This window comes from Phyllostomus hastatus, unplaced genomic scaffold, assembly GCF_019186645.2.
Source record: "Phyllostomus hastatus isolate PE091 unplaced genomic scaffold, TTU_PhHast_1.1 phas_scaffold_28, whole genome shotgun sequence".
Lineage (NCBI taxonomy): Eukaryota > Metazoa > Chordata > Mammalia > Chiroptera > Phyllostomidae > Phyllostomus > Phyllostomus hastatus.
The window spans coordinates 1,115,823-1,135,497 of record NW_025334022.1 but is presented as its reverse complement, the minus strand read 5'-3'; the positions used below and the strand labels follow the sequence as shown (position 1 = coordinate 1,135,497).

Here is a 19,675-nt window from a genome sequence, read left to right as displayed (position 1 = left end):
GTAGGCTGTTCTACCATAAACCCATAAAAGGAGATGAGTTAGGGTTTACATGTTTTTGAACATATAATCCTGTTCATTCTTTCATAAATTTAAACTACATGCAAATTCATCCTTGGAATCTTTCTCTAGTTAGAGGCATGGAGCTATTGAATATAGTGAAATTATAGCAAAGAGCAAGGTTCTGACATTCTCTAGCTCAGAAGAATGATTCTGGGTTTTGAGAACTGGTGGTGTGTAGGATAATATCATAGGTAACAGCACAGGTTTTGCAGTCGGCTGTGCCTAGGCAACTCAATCAGGTTTTACCTTTGTTTCTTTATTTGTATAATGCCACTAATAATATTACATATCTTGTGGGATTAATGTGAGGATTAAATGTAATAGTGTATATAAAGTTTTCGGCCTGATACAAAGTAAGCATTCATTAAATGATAGTTGTTATTTTACCAAAGCTTCTTATTTACTTTTGAGGTGATTTGCTCTTTTTCAACATAACATGTTAGGTTTTAGACATATTTCTTATAATGAGACTTTCTTATTCTTTTCAGTCGAAATCTTTTATCAGCATTGCCAAAATACTTATTTGAGCTACCTCTTAAAGTTTTGGTTATCAGTAATAATAAACTGGTATCCATCCCAGAAGAAATTGGGAAGTTAAAAGACTTAATGGAATTGGTGAGTAAAACAGTTGCATTGGTTGTATGTAATGTGCACAATCCATACCTTTATTTTGGAATATTACTCATTTCTTTATATAATTTCACTGTAATTTTTAAAGAAGAGAATAACTTGGTATATCCTTGGCCTAAATTCACTTTAAGAAAATTTCAAAATACCATTGCTTGTCTGATTTTAGCTCACAGCCAGTAAAAACCTAATTGTTCCTCAGTCCTACTCAGAGGCTTTTTTACAAGTCTTAAGAAATGCTTTTCAAATGAATAAGCATTTGTCTATCCATTTTGTGGAAAGTAAAGTTCTTATCAGTAAAAAATACAAGTTTTTTTAAAGGTTTTACAAGTGCTACTGTGAGAGCCTCATAGAAAATGGATATGAACAAAACAGTACAATGAACAAAATAATCCTTCCTGTCCTATATACTCATGTGATTTTTATAACATTTTTGGGACTAAGATAAATGGAAAGAGGCCATTATATAAAGTTGATTGTAGAAATATAGGAATAATTTAAAATAATTACTTTGCACATATTTTAGATATTAAAGGATATTGAACTCTGAGAGAAACATAGATCTTCTGGCATTGAGCTATTTTCACATGTTGCTGTTACTTCCACTTCACGTAGTATACCATGCTGTTCATTTTTATTTTGTTTTATCTTAAGTAATGCTTTCCTAATAGATAGATGTTTAAAAGTATTCTTAAGTATGACTTTATTATGTGTGGGAAGCCAAAAGTTTTCTTGAGAAACTTATTTATAATTTTATAATGAAAAAGTAACATGTTAATAGAATGTAATGAACAAAAATTTCAGGAATGTCTTCCTTTTATTCATTAAGGAATACCTGCATGTGCAAATATCACACAAGGAAACTTCCTTAAACTTAGTGTTATGTTTTAGAACCACAAAATTTTAAGTTTCAATGGAATCTTATAAGTAATTGGATTTGAGTGCTCCCTAATGCAGAAATCTCTGACACACCTAGCTGGATATTTTCAATGGTAGATAAATGTGTGTGTGTGTGTGTGTGTGTGTGTGTGTGTGTGTGTGTCTGAGGCAGCCCTAATTCTCTTTTGCAACTGTTATTTGTTATCCATTTTATTTTTAACTAAAATACATACCTCTGTCACTTTTATCTACTGGTTTTGGGACTACCATGTAAACAATAGATAATGACAACTTCACTTCCCTTAGGATACTTGTAATCTGGTGTGTGTCTACTCTTCATTTTTCCAAACTGTAAGACCTGTTTTCTGTAACCTGAAATCTTCATCACTTTTATTCCTTTCTATATTTCTGTTCTTTATTACTTTTTATTTTTAACTATTTCTATTCCAAAAATGTTCTTTTTTTTATTAGGTCTCTTTTAATGTTATACTCACCAGTGAATGGAAGACTTCAGATGTTGATCTAACAAAATTATAATAAAAGAGAGCCATACTTTTTTCACCTGGACACTTAATATTTTTTAAAAGATTTTATTAAATTTTAGAGAGAAAGGGGATGGGAGGGAGAAGGAGAGAGAGAGAAACATCATTTGGTTGCCTCTTGTATGTGTCTTAGCTAGGGACCGAAACTGCAACATAAGACATGTGCCCAAACCAGAAATCGAACCAGTGACCCTTCTCTTTGTAGAATGACGCTCAGCCAACTGAGCCACGCTAGTCAGGGCTGGGCACTTAATATTTTTAAAGATTTTTATACTGTCCGCACATCCCAGCCAGCCTAGTGATCCTGCCACACCTCGGGCCAAGACCTCACCAAGATGCCATCTCAAATGGAACACGCCATGGAAACCATGATGTTCACGTTTCACAAATTCACTGGGGATAAATGCTACGTAACAAAGGAGGACCTGAGAGTACTCATGGAAAAGAAGTTTCCTGCATTTTTGGAAAATCAAAAAGACACTCTGGCCGAAGACAAAATAATAAAGGACCTGGACCAGTGCCGAGATGGCCAAGTGGGATTCCAGAGCTTCTTTTTGCTAATTGCTGGGCTCACTGTCACATGCAATGACTTGTAGTACACCTGAAGCAGAAGAGAAAGAAGTAAGCAGTTGAGCAGCTACTTCCTCCCTGGTCAAGAGTCCTTCCAGTGTGTTTTTTAAGGAATCTCTGCCCCATAGCCTCCCCCTGTATGAGGATTTCATGAGCAGATTGAGACCCTTAGAAAATGTACAGATAAAATCTGACCCCCATTTGACAAAAGAAATCCAATTGAAGCCAGATAAGGTTTTTATTTTTACATTGCTTGTGTTCTCTTGCCCTCAATAGATAAATTTATTGGTTAGTTTATAAAAAAACATTTTATACATGTTACACTTTTAGATGCTATGGCTCTGTAATTTCTTCTTTTCATTCAGTTTTTAAACCCATGTTCTAAATTAATTTACATGAGGTAGTTTTTGGATAAGTGAAGTTTTAAAAATATTTAGTATTTTAGATGTATTCCAGTATTTTTATTTAAATAGAATGTTTGTTACCACAACCCCAATGTTTTCCTTTGGGTCCGCCTGCCTGTATGCACTGGCCCAAAGAAATGCACGAGCAGGAGTTTGCATGACAGAAAGAGAAAATAGTTTAATATTGAATTGGCCAATATGGAAATGAGGAGCTTTTTCTGTAAATAAAACAACTCCCTGGTGGAATGTAGGTTACAGATTATATGGGACAAAAATATAAGACACTGTGGGGTAGGGGTTTGGGGTCATACTGGGAGTTGATTGGTCAGAGGAGGTCAGGGTAATGAGTTCTTTAGGCCTTGAGGACAGCTCAGAGGTCTTTTCTGGCATCCCTCTGTCTGGTCTCATGGAAAAGCAGCTGGGGTTCATCTACCTCAGGGCTCAGAAAGTGAAACATGACTTAGGTCAAGATGTCATCTTTATCCTCTCAGAGGTCCAGACTTTGGAACCATTAGTCAGGTCCAGACTATTGTCTCTTCTGCTTTGAGGGTTGCTGATTATCTGGAAGAAAGACTAGGTCTTTGAGGGACATATATATAGATAGAGTGGGTTATGATTTCTAGAGCTGGGATTTAAAGCTAAATTTAATCAAAGTCATAAGGACCCTTGATTTCATATTTTAAAATATTAAATATCATTATTTTACTAGGCACTGTAAAATTATTGTGCTTTAAACTCTTTAAATCAGTAACAGTGGATATATAGTGTTAGGATGACTAACTGACAATTATAAATCACATAGTGAATTAGTAGGTATTACCTATCATTGGAATATTTTCCTATGACATTAATCCACAAGAAATTGGTAGCAACTACAGTGAAATCCTGTCATTAGAAGCCTAGGAAATACTTTCAGACCTCCAGCCCCTAACAGAGTATTTTCTAGCATATCCACTGGTTGAGTTGGTCAGTTTCCTGTGCCTGGGTTTATTTTCTCTGGAAAGTGTTAGCTCTCTATCAAATTGCTATAGATTTTCTATAAGGAAATCTTCAGTATTAGACACCTATGTGGAAGCAGTAGTATTTATTTATTTATCTGTCTATTTATTTTTACTGTTGTTCAGTTACAGTTGTCCCCATTTCTACCCCCCATTACTCTCCCTGCCCTACCAACCCCCACTTCCCACATTCAGTCCTCCCCCTGCCCTATTGTCTTTGTCCATGGGTGCTTTATACATGTTCCTTGATGCCCCTTCCTCTTCTTTTCCCCATTATCTTCCCCCCTCTGGATACTGCCAATTTGCTCTTTATTTCCATGTCTCCTTCTATTTTGCTCACTTGTTTGTTTTATTGATTAGGTACCACTTAATAGGGGAGATTATATGGTACTTGTCTGTCACCTCCTGACTTATTTCACTTAGCACAATGCTCTCCACATCCATCCATGCTGTCATGAAGGGTAGGAGTTTGTTCTTTCTGCTGTGTAGTATTCCATTGTATAAATGTACAGTTTTTTGTTCCACTCATTTACTGATAGGCACTTAGGTTGCTTCCAGCACTTGGCTATTGTAAATTGTGCTGCTATGAATATTAGGATACATAGGTTCTTTTGAATTGTTATTTCAGGATTCTTAGGTTATAATCCCAGCAGTGGAATTTCTGGGTGAAAAGGCAGTTCCATTCTTAGATTTTTTGAGGAAATTCCATACTGTTTTCCATAGTGGCTGCACCAGTCTGCATTCCTCCCAATAATGTACCAGGGTTCCTTTTTCTCTACAACCTCGCCAGCACTTATTGTTTGTTGATTTGTTTATGCAATAGTGTTTATTTTAAAAGACATTTCCCAAAGTTTTCTTATCTGTAATTTGTATACTAGCCTATTCTTAACACAGTTGCTAAGTCAATTCTGTCAAAACATAAGTCAGGGTAAGTCATATCTCTGTTGAAAAGTTCCTGTTTCCTGCTAAAAACCAAAATTATACTCCTTCCTCCATTGTAGTCTTTCCTTTGCACACTTCCCTTTAGTTACATTGGATTCCTTGCTGTTCTTAGTACATGTCAGACACACTTTGCCTAGGAGCCTTTCCATTTACTGTTCCTTCTGCATGGACTATATTTTTCTTTTATTTTGTATTGGTTTCAAGTGTACAGATTAGTGGTTAGACAATCATATACTTTACATACAGTTCCCCTTGATATTTTCCGTACTCCAACTGACACCATACATAATTACCCACAATATTACTGACTAGGAATAGCCTTTTCTTATACATTTGCATGGATCACATTCTCAGCTCTGACAGCACTGCTCAAATAACAGCTTCTGCATGAGACAATCTAAATTGCTAATATCCACCCAGACCAGCATAACTTAGTTGGTTGAACATCATCCCACAAAGTAAAAGGTCTCTGGTTCAGTTCCTAGTCAGAACACATACCTGGGTTGTGGGCCCATTCCCTAGCCTGGGCATGTGTGAGAGGCAACCAATCAATGTTTCTCTCACACATCAATTTTTCTCTCCCTCTCTTTCTCCCTCCTTTCCTCTCTAAAAATATTAATAAAATCTTAAAAAATAAATTGCTAATATCCCTCCATACTACTACTAGCACTGCCATTTTCTTTTAACCTGCAGTGTTTTCTTTTAAATAGCACTTAATATCTTCTAGTATATTATATAATCTCCCCTTGCTAGAATGTAAGCTCTATAAAAAACTATAAAGTTGGAAATTTTTCTTTTTGTTTTTCTTGATGGTTCCTGTGGGAGAGGAAGAAACTTTCTTCTACCCACAAGGTTCTTTAGGCTGGTCTAATAATCAAATAGACATGAGACAGATTACCAAGAGAAAACAACCACATTTAATACAAATGTATGGGGATCCCATATACACTAGACACAGGGGTGTCCAACCTGCAGCCTGTGGGCCACATGTGGCCCAGGATGGCTATGAATGTGGCCCAACACAAAATCATAAATTTACTTAAACCTTTTTTTTTTTTGCTGATCAGTTTTCATTAGTATCTGTGTATCCAATGTGTGGCCCAACACAACTCTTCTTCCAGTGTGGCCCAGAGATGCCAAAAGTTTGGACACCCCTGACAGGGACCTGCATGTAGGAAAGGTTCAGAGACAGGAAAGGAACATGGCTATGTATGACATTTTTAGCTAGAGATGAGGTAATATACCTTGGGGCTTCAGAAGGTCACTCCAGGGAGGACACATGTTCAGTAATTAGTAGTTTGCCCTGCCACATAGATAGGTAAAAAGACGTTTCTGATGATAACTCTTACTGTGGGCCAGGCTTCTAATTTTATTTCTTCTGGGTAGTTAAGGAGGGTGGCAGGGAGCAGAAGTTTCTTTTGAGGCCACCAGGTCTTGTTTGCCTTTAGTTCAAAATAATGCACATACAACTGAGGCATATCTTAGGGTGGCTCCTTCTGAATCTCCATAGTCACCGGCAGTTAGAACAGTGCCTAGCAAATAGTTGGTATTTGATAAATATTTGTGTTGAATAAAGATGGCTTATAGTTTGAAAGAAGTATGTAAAATACATTTCTAATAATCTGTAAATTAGATGATTAGATACTCTTTAATATTGTTTTGAATTTATCACCCTGCCTTTTTTACTTTTGATAAGACTGAATATGTGTCACTCCTCTCCCTTCAAGCCAATATAATTTCCAGTGAAAGTTGGAAATTGGAGGTAGTTGTGGTAGAATATGAATTTCATTTGAAGGTCTGGAATGAGTGCTGAGATCTTGTTGCAGATGTTTTTCCCCTTTTTGTTGATGTAATAAAGGGGAGGCAGAGGAGAGTAATTAACTTAAGCTGTTCTTTATCCTATTTTTATGGAAATGTGATATTGTTTATTTTAAATCAGGGCTTGCATTTTAATTTAAGCCCGAGACATTTCTTATTCATATATTTCCTAGATTGTCTTTGGGTTGTGAGCCACAGAACTTTGTATTTGTAATATTTCATATTTTGCATCCTTTTGAGAAAGAGGCTTGGTTAAATCAACCCTGGCCATTTCTTTAGTCCTTCAGCTCACCTGTGTATATCCTGACTTGCTCAGTTTCTACCCAATCAAGCATCTGAAAACAACTACTATAATTGACAGATTATCACATAGTTGATAGTTGTTTTTTATTTTACCTCTGAAAAAAGAGCACATGGATCACCCTAGCTTTTGATTTGAGTTGGTGAGAGTAGTCTTTAGTTGAGATTTTCGAATGGTAGACTTATGTAGTACTAAATTATAACTTCATATTTTTGCGTAGAAAAATATGTTAGCTGTACTAGGTTGGCTTTATGATGTAATATAAATAGAAGTCATTTGGATAATCCATCTTTAGAAAAACAATATTAAAGATAACTTTTGCAGCAGTATAGTACATGATGCACAGGAACAAGTCAGTAATTTGTAAGATAAGGAAAAAGGAAACACCCAATCAGATCATCAAGAAGGAAAAAGAACCCCCCAAAATGAAGATAATGTAAGAAGTCTCTGGGAAAACTTGAGGTGTTATATTATTTGCATCAAAGGAGTCCTGGAAGGAGAAGAGAGAGAGCAAGGAATTGAAAACCTATTTGGAAAAAAAAAATGACAGTAAATTTCCCTAACCTGATGAAGGAAATAAATGTATAAGTCCAGGAAATGCAGAGAGTCCCAAACATGATGAACCCAAATAGGCCCACAGTAAGACACATCATAATTAAAATGGCAAAGGTTAAAGACAAAGAGATTCTTTAAGAGAGATTCTTTAAAGCAGCAAGAGAAAAGCAGTTAGTTACCTAAAAGGGAGCACCCATAAGATTGTCAGCTGATTTCTCAAGAAACTTTGCAGGCCAGAAAGGATTAAGAAATATTCAAAATGATGAAAAGCAAGGACTATAGCCAAGATTACTCTACCCAACAAAGTAGTCAAGAAAAAGCTAAAGGAATTCTTTACCACTACACCAGTTTTACAAGAAATGTAAAAGGGTCTTCTTTAAGAAGAAGAAAAAGTGATAAAAATATGAATAATAAAGTGGCAACAAATAAATATCTTTTAATAATTAATTTAAATACAAATGGATTAAATACTCTAATCAAAAGACATGAGCCCCGACTGGTGTCTCGGTTGGAACATTGTCCCATACACTAAAATGTTGTGGATTTGATTTCTGATTAGGGCACATACTAGGTTGCGGTTCAATCCTTGGTCAGGGCTCTTGCAGGAGGCAACAGATCAATGTTTCTCACACTGATGTTGCGCTCTCTCTCTCTCTCTCTCTCTCTCTCTCTATATCTATATATGTATATATATATATATATATATATATATATATATATATATTCACTCTCACTCTCTCTCCTCTCTTATATCAATAAACATATCCTCAGGTGAGGATTTAAAAAAAAAGACATGGTGGCTGAATGGATCACAAAACAATACCCTTACATATGCTATATACAAGAGACTCCCTTCAAATGAAAAGACACACACAGGCTGAAAGGAAAAAGATGGAAAAATATATTTCATGAAAATGAAAACAACAAAAACATGCTGGGGTAAAATAGGACTAAGTGATGAAGAGATAGCCAACCTCTCAGATGCAGAGTTCAAAACACTGGTAATCAGGATGCTCACAGAAATGGTTGAGTATGGTCACAAAATAGAGTAAAAAGTGAAGGTTATGCAAAGTAAAATAACAGAAAAATATACAGGGAACCAACAGTGAAGGGAAGGAAACTGGGACTCAAATCAAGGATTTGGAGCCGAAGGAAGAAATGAACATTCAACCAGAATAGAATGAAGAAACAATTCACAAAAATGAGGAGAGGCTTAGGAACCTCCAGGGCATCTTTAAACATTCCAATATATGAATCATAGGGGTGCCAGAAGGAGAAGAGGAAGAGCAACAAATTGAAAACTTATTTGAACAAATAATGAAGGAAAACTTGCCCAATCTGGCTAAGGAAATAGACTTTCAGGAAGTCCAGGAAGCTCGAGAGTCCCAAAGAAGTGGGACCCAAAGAGGAACACACCAAGGCACATCATCATTAAGTTACCCAAGATTAAAGACAAAGAGAGGATCTTAAAAGCAGCAAGAGAAAAGGAGACAGTTACCTACAAAGGAGTGCCCATAAAGCAATCAGCTGATTTCTCAAAAGAAACCTTACAGGCAGTAAGGGGCTGGAAAGAAGTATTTGAAGTCATGAAAGGCAAGGACCTACATCCAAGATTACTCTAATCAGCAAAGCTATCGTTTAGAATAGAAGGGCAGATACAGTGCTTCCCAGATAAGGTCAAGTTAAAGGAGTTCATCATCACCAAGCCCTTATTGTATGAAATGTTAAAGGGACTTATCTAAGAAAGTGAAGAAGATCAAAAACTATAAACAGTAAAATGACAACAAACTCACAACTATCAACAACTGAACCAACAAGAAAAAACAATGAAAACAAAAACTAAGCAAACAACTAGAACAGGAAGAGAATCAGAAGAATGGACATCACATGGAGGGTTTTCAATGAAGAAGGGGAGGGGAGGAATAGGGGCTAAAAGGTACAGGGAATAAGAAGCATAAGTGGTATGTAGAAAATAGACAGGGGGAGGTTAAGAATAGTATAGGAAATGTAGAACCCAAAGAACTTATATGTACAACCCCTGGACATGAACTGGGGATGGAGTGGGGAATGCTGGTGCAAGGTGGGTGCAGGGTGGAGGGGAATAAAGAGGAGGAAAAAATTGGGACAACTGTGATAGCACAATCAATGCAATATATTTTTTAAAAGTGTGCTGAGGTACCAATACCTACACCAGACAAAATAGACTTTAAAACAAAGGCTATAATAGATAAGGAAAGACCCAGCAATTCCACTTCTGGGCATTTATCTGAAGAAACCCAAAACACTAAATTGAAAGACATATACATCCACATGTTTATTGCAGCATTATTTACAATAACCAAGATATGAAAGCAACCTGTGTCCATCAATAAATGAATGAATTGATAAAGAAAACATAGTGCATATATACAATGCAATATGACTCAGACATAAAAAAAGAATAAAATCTTGCCATTTGCAATATTGTGGATGGTCCTAGAGGGTGTTGTGCTGAATGAAATAAGTCATACGGAAAAAATCAAATGCACAACATGATTTCACTTATATGTGGAATCTGAAATCAAACAAGCAGAACCAAAGTGGACTCATAGATACAGAGAACATGTTGACAGTTGCCAGATGGGAGGGGGATTGGGGAGATGGGTGAAAGATATGAAGGCATTGAGAAGTACAGATTGGCAGTAGCAAAATGGTCATGGGGATGTAAAGTACAGCATAGGGAATATAGTCAATAATATTGTAATAGCTATATATGGTATCAGATGGGTACTAGATTTATTGGGGCGATCACAAGTTATATAAATGTCTAATCACAAGGTTGTACATCTGAAACTAATATAGTACTATATATCAACTGGGTAATTTAAAAGTAAAAAAATTTCAGAAAGGTAAATTTTGCTAGCTGTTAGCCATGTACTTTAACAGTTGAAATATATCTGTATTTGTCAGATAGTTTGTTATGGTTTTATTTTCTTGTTTTCCATAGGATATTAGCTGCAATGAGATTCAGGTTCTTCCCCAACAAATGGGGCAATTACATTCACTGAGAGAGCTCAATATAAGAAGAAATCATCTTCATGCATTGCCAGATGGTAAGATGCTTACTGTTTTTACTGACATGAATGAAAGAGTAACTATGTAAAAAATTTAATTTAATTATTTTTCATTTCTGAATAGAATTAGGAGATCTTCCCTTAGTCAAGCTGGACTTCTCTTGTAATAAAGTGACCGAAATTCCAGTTTGTTACAGAAAGCTACATCATTTACAAGTAATAATTTTGGATAACAATCCATTGCAAGTACCACCGGCGCAGGTTCGTAATAAAAATTATATTTGTTTTTTCTCTTTTTATTCAGAATTATGTCTGTTACTGGTAAGTCAAAAAAGCATCAAAAGTAAAAGTTATTTTTTGTTGATGTATTACTGTCTAAAGGAGTTTTTCTGAGAAACACCTTTTTAACATTGGTAGGAGTTTTATCTTATCTTCTGGAGAATAGGATTTGGGAGACCCAGCTATGAACATTTTGCTTGTGAACTGATAATTCTGGTTGTCACTGTTATTTTCAAGGATAGACTATGCAGTCTCTCTACCTCTGTTCCATTCAGGTATATATCTGCTTGAGACTTGTGTGAGTGATTGAGGTACTTTCTTAGCACTGATAGGTGGAATCATGCTAGAAAGAAAAGTACTCAAGTATAAAAGTATTAACTTAGACTTTTAGTTTGAAGATTAAATCCATGTGGGATCCACTAAAATGATAGTGAAGGAATACACCAAAATATAAACCCACAAGGAGAAAGAATGAAAGAGAGAGGACAGCAGGGGAGAGATGGTAACAGTATTTTGGGAAATGGAAAATAATATGAAATAGTGGTAACTAGGTTCTCTACTTATACTGCATGCACAAGAGTATCTGCTATAGAAGGCACATGGAAGACAACTCCAGCCTGCTCTCTACTTTCAAGCCATTTGCCATGGCACAGGGTTTGCATCCATCCAGAGGAAGGATTGCCTTTTTCTTCCTGCAGAGGTACATTCTACTCATTCCAGAAGAGGTGCCTTTTCTAATTCTGATAAAGGCTGGCAGGAGTCCTGGTAGTAGTTGGCTTCAAAGGATTAGGAAGGCTGAAACTTATTTCTGCTATGGGAGAAGGCAACAAGAAACAAATTGATTTACTGTGTTAAACCTGGGAATTACTAGATTTTCTTGTTGTTGTAGATTATTGGAGGAAACATGTAGCTCTGAATATAGAGATGAAAGACTGAAAACATGAAAGTCTGTACAATGTCTAAGGCACTGCTGTTTAGTAAAAGTTTCTGAATGATGATATGGGAAGGAAAAAGAACTTTTCTTCTACCCTGTCTGGTCTAATAATCAAATTGACATGAGACAGGTTAACAGGAGAAAATGGTCAAATTTATTATATGTATGTACAAGGTCTGTCCAGACAGTATCCAGCCATGTACTATGAAAAATAGAGACATTTACTGAAGAAGATACAAGATACAAGAAACATTGTACACAGGAAAATGATGCCTCAGTCCCCTTCAAAGTAGGCACCTTGGGACCTCACACAGTTCTCCCAATAACCATCAGCTTTCCCATCATATTTTCCTGAATCTTATCGACACCTTGAAACCTCTTCCCTTTCAAAGGTGATTTTAGTTTTGGGAAAAGTCAGAAGTTCCAGGGTGCCAAATCTGGGCTATAGGGGGCTGAATCACCTGGGTGATTTGATATTGCACAAAAAGAAAAGAAAAAACTGCACAAGACAAGATGCATGAGCAGGCATGTTGTGATGAAGCTGTCAATCACCAGTTGCCCACAGCTGCAGCCTTCTGAATCCTCTGGATAGTTTCTGCAGAGTGTTCTAGCTTAATGCAGAATTTGTTACAGATTCATTGCTCTACTTGCTTGGTCATTTTGAATATGGTGACCACACAGAACACATGCTCTCAATGGTATCTATCACCCCCACTGACTAGCACATTGAAGTCTTCATTGTTCACAGATGCACATTCCAGTCCACTCTCTTTGGCTGCCAGGTTACATTCATGTCGCACAAACCGTTCTTGTTATATTAACAATAGTTTGATTTTTTTTTTCGGACAAACCTCTATATATGGGGGTTCTGTAAGAATATGGGATCCCAGGGCAAATTTGGCAGTTGAAATTTATATACAGTCTTCTCAGAAAGAGGGGTAGTGGTTTGGAATGCAAAGGGAAGGTAGGCGATTCACGGGTAGATAAGAAGGAGCAAATGTGTGGCAAACAAATTCTTGACAGGGCATCCAGACACAGAGGGGAGTCTAATGTACAGACTTTGCAGGTTCCTATCTGCCATATTTAGTTTATAACATGCTAAGGTGATCTCCCTTCCTGGGGCAGTTTTTCAATCTGATTTTTTTTTAGACAGGTGAGGAGGTAAAAGGCATTTTTGAGTCTTTTGTTTCTTAAAAATAACTAGCTTAAAATAATCAATATCTCCAAAGGCATATTTTGAGGTGGCAAACTTTGCTTCACCTCATGGGAATGTTTTATATACTGTGCTGACAAATACCATAGCCACTTGCCACGTGTGACTACTGAGAAATCAAAATATGTACTTCACTAAAGAACCAAATTTTTAAAGTATATTTTATTGATTATGCTATTACAGTTCTCCAAATTATCCCCTTTTATTGCCCCTCTGCCCTGCACTCCACAACCCTCTAGCATTACCCCCACTTAGTTCATGTCCATGGGTTATACGTATAAGAGCTTTCAATTCTTTGTTTCCTATACCATTCTTGACCTCTCCTTGTCTATTTTATGCCTACCAATTATGTTTCCTATTCCCTGCACATCTCTCCATTCCTCCCCTCCCCCTCCTCACTGAAAACCCTCCATGTGATGTCCATTCTTCTGATTCTCTTCCTGTTCTAGTTGTTTGCTTAGTTTTTGTTTTCATTGTTTCTCTTGTTTTTTTTTTTTAGGTTCAGTTGTTGATAGTTGTGAGTTTGTTGTCATTTTACTGTTTATAGTTTTTGATCTTCTTCACTTTCTTAGATAAGTCCCTTTAACATTTCATACAATAAGGGCTTGGTGATGATGAACTCCTTTAACTTGACTTTAACTGGGAAGCATTGCATCTGCCCTTCTATTCTAAACGATAGCTTTGCTGATTAGAGTAATCTTGGATGTAGGTCCTTGCCTTTCATGACTTCAAATACTTCTTTCCAGCCCCTTACTGCCTGTAAGGTTTCTTTTGAGAAATCAGCTGATTGCTTTATGGGCACTCCTTTGTAGGTAACTGTCTCCTTTTCTCTTGCTGCTTTTAAGATTCTCTCTTTGTCTTTAATCTTGGGTAACTTAGTGATGATGTGCCTCAGTGTGTTCCTCTTTGGGTCCAACTTCTTTGGGACTCTCTGGACTTCCTGAAATTATATTTCCTTCACAGGATTAGGGAAGTTTTCCTTCATTATTTGTCCAAATAAGTTTTCAATTTCTTGCTGTTGTTCTCCTTCTGGCACCCCTATAATTTGGATATTGGAACATTTTAAGTTGTCCCAGAGGTTCCTAAGCCTCTCTTCGCTTTTTTGAATTCCTGTTTCTTCATTCTGTTCTGGTTGGATGTTTATTTCTTTCTTTTGTTCTAAATCGTTGATTTGAGTCCTGGTTTCCTTCCTGTCACTGTTGGTTCCCTGAATATTTTGCTTTATTTCACTTTGGGTACTCTTCATTTGTTCTTTCACTTTTTAACCAAGCTCAATCAGTTCTGTGAGCGTTTTGATTACGAGTATTTTGAACTCTCCATCAAATAGGTCAACTATCTCCTCATCACTTAGCTCTCTTTCTGAGGTTTTGCCCTATTCTTTCATTTGGGCCATCTTTCTTTGTCTTGGCATACCTGTTAAGTTGTAAGGGGGCAGAGCCTTAGGTATTCACTAAGGGAAGGCGACTGTCTTTGCTGCACTGTGGTGCTGTCTGTGGGGGCCAGGGTCAGAGAGGGAACAATGCGGCTCGCCTGTTCATCTCTAGCACACTTTTCAATGAACTCTCGTGTGAGATTGGGAGTTTCTCCCACTGTGTCAACCCCCACCATAGTCCACAGTCAGCTCTGAGTCTCAGTTTCCCCTTAAGTCAGCCCATCTGGTACAGCCTGCTTCCTCGCCACAGCCAGCCCCCAGCCCCCATGGTCTGATGCCTCACCACAGTTCCTCTCCATTCACTGCCTTACAGGTCTAATTGTTCTGTTTGTCTGTTTCTTTAATTCTGTGGTTGTCAGAGTTTCATGCTGTTTGATTTTCTCCCACTTCTAGTTGTTTATTGATTTTAGCTTGGTTATTATCCTCCTTTTGGTTGTGCGAGGAAGTGAAGGGTTTCTACCTATGCCTCCATATTGGCCAGAACAGGAACCAAATTTTTAATTGAATTTTATTTTGATTAATTGAGATTTAAATAGTTTCATGTAATTAGTGGCTACCATTGGACACTAGAGATCTAAGATTTACATCCTCATATTCTTGCCCTTAGCTCTGTAGCCACATGACAGCCCCTCTCTTGCATTAGCAGAAGCCTGGGGTTTACTCTGAGGAGTAAGTAGTTTTTCTCAGATTCTATCTCTCAGATCAGAAGCCAAATGACTATTGCTTCTTGCCTTAGCAGAAGCCTGGAATTTACTCCTTAGAGTAGTGCTGTCCATTAGAACCTTTTGTGGTGATGGAAATGTTCTGTATCTGCACTGTACAATGTACTAGCCACCAAATGGCTGTTGGGCACTTGAAAATGTATAATGTGACTGAAGATTTGAATTTTTTTATTCAAGATGTAATTAATTCAAATAACCACATGTGGCTAGTGGGTACTGTATTGGACAGCACAACTGTAGGGAGATTGAAAACCAGAGTCAGGGGCTCTGAGTACAGGTATAGATAGGATGAGACTCTATACTGAGAACAACAAATGCTTTCATAGTGAGTGTTGGTACCCTCCAGTAGACTTCTATTACTAGGGTCCCAGAATGCATTTAGCCTATTTTATTTATCTCAGGCAGGATTGGTGGGTTCTCCCTTGGAAGTCTTATTCAACTAGGAGGGGGAATATATATAAATATATTTATATATTTATATTTATATTTATTTATATTTATATGTGCATACAGTTTCTATATAAATATTATATATATATAAAGTCTATACTTGAAAAATAAAATACACACACACACACACACACTGATCTTTGGGGTTGTCTCCTGATGAAATGGACAGTCTCTGTATGATCACTAGTCAGTGAGACTCACCATGGGTAACCTTCCCCCTCATATATAGAGCTTCCAGTTGGCTTCGTAGTTGCTTCACTCTTGAAAATGAACAGCCATGGACAAGTCGACAGTTGTAGTAATAATCTCTAACATGAAAGACAAGAGACGGAAACAGTGAAAGGCTTCCATTGAAACAAAATGGGTTACATTCATAGAAGTGACTATCAGAATGATGTCTCAGCAGCAGCATAGGAAACTAAAAGATGTTAGAACCACACCTTAAACAACTAAGAGAAAAGTTATATCTTTCTGTAATCAAGCTGTCAGTTAAGAGTGAGGTAAGAAAAAAAGACAGTTTCAAATATGCAAGATCTCAGAACGTTTAATTCCCATGTGCCCTTTATTAGAAAGTTAGCAGAGTTTGTAGTATATCAAAATGAAGGAGGAAATTAAGAAAGAGGAATCCTGGCCTGGCTGGTGTGGCTCAGTAGACTAAGTGCCAGCCTGTGAACCAAAAGGTAACCAGTTTGATTCCCAGTCAGGGAACATGCCTGTGTTGCGGGCCAGGTCCCCACTGGGGGGTGCATGAGAGGCAATCACACATTGATGTTTCTCTCCCTCTCTCTTTCTCTTTCTCTTTCTCTTTCTCTTTCTCTTTCTCTTTTCCTTTCCCTCTCTCTAAAAATAAATAAAATCTTTAAAAAAAGAAAGAGGAATCCTTCATGTTCAAGATTGACAGGTATACAGTAGGCCTAGAGAGCAGCCAGTCAGTTTGAAGTAGGGTGGTTGTCTTCTAAAAGGAAAAAGATAAATAAATTGATAAGTGACTTGATGTGTTTGTCAGTATGGACTTTTACAGTTTTGTCATAGAGTCAGGAATTAAGTAGTAAGGCACACAGGAAATTATGCCAAGGGAAAAAATGGGGTAATTAGTCACTTTAGAAAAAATGAAACTTATAGTAGAAAGGAAATTCAACTAAGGAGGTTCATCTGTGAAAATTTTCTTAGTCCTAACAGTGTAAATATTAGATTTTGATTTAAAGAAAAATTATAGTAGTGTTATAATAATAGTAAAGATAATTTAAATAGCACTTACTGGGCTCCAGGTACTGTTGAAAATTCTCTATATGTATTAGCTCATTTCTTACAGCAATTCTATAACACAATTACTGTCATTATACCTCATTTTATATATGAGGAAACAAGGACATAGAAGTTAAGTGACTGGTCTGAGTTCCAGCCAAGATGGAGGCATAGGTAGAAACCCTTCACTTCCTCGCACAACCAAAAGGAAGATAATAACCAAGCTAAAATCAATAAACAACTAGAAGTGGGAGAAAATCAAACAGCATGAAACTCTGACAACCACAGAATTAAAGAAACAGACAAACAGAACAATTAGACCTGTAAGGCAGTGAATGGAGAGGAACTGTGGTGAGGCATCAGACCATGGGGCTGGGGCTGGCTGTGGCGAGGAAGCAGGCTGTACCAGATGGGCTGACTTAAGGGGAAACTGAGACTCAGAGCTGACTGTGGACTATGGTGGGGGTTGACACAGTGGGAGAAACTCCCAATCTCACACGAGAGTTCATTGAAAAGTGTGCTAGAGATGAACAGGCGAGCCGCATTGTTCCCTCTCTGACCCTGGCCCCACAGACAGCACCACAGTGCAGCAAAGACAGTCGCCTTCCCTTAGTGAATACCTAAGGCTCTGCCCCCTTACAACTTAACAGGTATGCCAAGACAAAGAAAGATGGCCCAAATGAAAGAATAGGGCAAAACCTCAGAAAGAGAGCTAAGTGATGAGGAGATAGTTGACCTATTTGATGGAGAGTTCAAAATACTCGTAATCAAAACGCTCACAGAACTGATTGAGCTTGGTTAAAAAGTGAAAGAACAAATGAAGAGTACCCAAAGTGAAATAAAGCAAAATATTCAGGGAACCAACAGTGACAGGAAGGAAACCAGGACTCAAATCAACGATTTAGAACAAAAGAAAGAAATAAACATCCAACCAGAACAGAATGAAGAAACAGGAATTCAAAAAAGCGAAGAGAGGCTTAGGAACCTCTGGGACAACTTAAAATGTTCCAATATCCAAATTATAGGGGTGCCAGAAGGAGAACAACAGCAAGAAATTGAAAACTTATTTGGACAAATAATGAAGGAAAACTTCCCTAATCCTGTGAAGGAAATATAATTTCAGGAAGTCCAGAGAGTCCCAAAGAAGTTGGACCCAAAGAGGAACACACTGAGGCACATCATCACTAAGTTACCCAAGATTAAAGACAAAGAGAGAATCTTAAAAGCAGCAAGAGAAAAGGAGACAGTTACCTACAAAGGAGTGCCCATAAAGCAATCAGCTGATTTCTCAAAAGAAACCTTACAGGCAGTAAGGGGCTGGAAAGAAGTATTTGAAGTCATGAAAGGCAAGGACCTACATCCAAGATTACTCTAATCAGCAAAGCTATCGTTTAGAATAGAAGGGCAGATGCAATGCTTCCCAGTTAAAGTCAAGTTAAAGGAGTTCATCATCACCAAGCCCTTATTGTATGAAATGTTAAAGGGACTTATCTAAGAAAGTGAAGAAGATCAAAAACTATAAACAGTAAAATGACAACAAACTCACAACTATCAACAACTGAACCTAAAAAAAAAAAACAACAAGAAAAACAATGAAAACAAAAACTAAGCAAACAACTAGAACAGGAAGAGAATCAGAAGAATGGACATCACATGGGGGTTTTTCAATGAGGAAGGGGAGGGGAGGAATAGGGGGGGAAAGGTACAAGGAAGGAGAAGCATAATTAGTAGGCACAAAGTAGGTGGGGAAAGATAAAAATGGTACAGGAAACTGAGGACTCAAAGAACTTACATGTACAACCCATGGACATGAACTAAGTGGGGGGAATGCTGGAGGATTGGGGGGGTGAATGGTCGAGGGGGAATAAGCGGGAAAACTGAGAAAACTGATAGCATAATCAGTAAATTATACTTAAAAATAAATTATTAAAACCAACTAAAAGAAAGTTGGTTAAATGACTGGTCAAATCACATGGCTAGTAAGAGGTAAAACCCAGATTCAAATCAAGGCTGTCTGACTCCAAAGTTTATACTCTAACCTATGCTATGCTTCTAAAGAGTGAGGAAGTATATTTACATGAGTTTATGGTGATTGGAGATGGGAGGATGGTAGGTGTGGTATTGATGATATATGAAAGTGGTAGTAGTCATAATGTTAGAAATCTAAATCCTCTTTTTCCTTAGGAAGACTTCAACAATTAAAGGTCTATACTTGAAAAACAAAACAAAACACTAAAACCATGCTCTTTATAACTGTGCATGAAAATCACAGAAAAGCGACTAAAAGAGTCAAATGAGGAACTGGGTCTTGGAGATTGAAAGGGATAGAATGCAGAATTAATTTTTTGTTATCAGTTTTATAATTCTCCATGACTTTTGAAACTACATATGTGAATTACTATGATTAAAAATTGAATTACAAAAAAAAAAATTCATGGGCATTTAATTTGGTGATGAAAGAAATTTATGTTTGTAGTTTAAGGAGACATAAGATGCATCTTAATTGATAATGTATTTATAGTCTAATAGCTCAAATGTTTAAATATTTTTTAAATGAAATTTTTCAGCAGTCAAGTCAGATCTGGTATCTGTTAGAATTATCTAAGAAATGTTTCTCCTTTATACCTGGTATGATAATTACTTCTGAATGT

The 19,675-nt window shown here is 37.0% G+C and overlaps 2 protein-coding genes across 2 annotated transcripts in view; both read left to right on the top strand.

Moving 5' to 3' along the window:
* LRCH2 (leucine rich repeats and calponin homology domain containing 2) overlaps positions 1-19,675 on the top strand; it is a 139,131-nt gene that overhangs the window by 40,923 nt on the left and 78,533 nt on the right. The window contains exons 3-5 of the mRNA XM_045817738.1: positions 549-675; positions 10,683-10,788; positions 10,874-11,010. Of these exons, the coding sequence (XP_045673694.1) occupies positions 549-675; positions 10,683-10,788; positions 10,874-11,010 (370 nt within the window). The remainder of the gene's footprint in view (positions 1-548; positions 676-10,682; positions 10,789-10,873; positions 11,011-19,675) is intronic.
* Positions 2,427-2,704, top strand: LOC123805241 (protein S100-A10-like). Its single transcript, XM_045817739.1, has one exon. It carries the CDS (start codon positions 2,444-2,446, stop codon positions 2,702-2,704), a length of 261 nt encoding a protein of 86 aa, XP_045673695.1. The 5' UTR covers positions 2,427-2,443.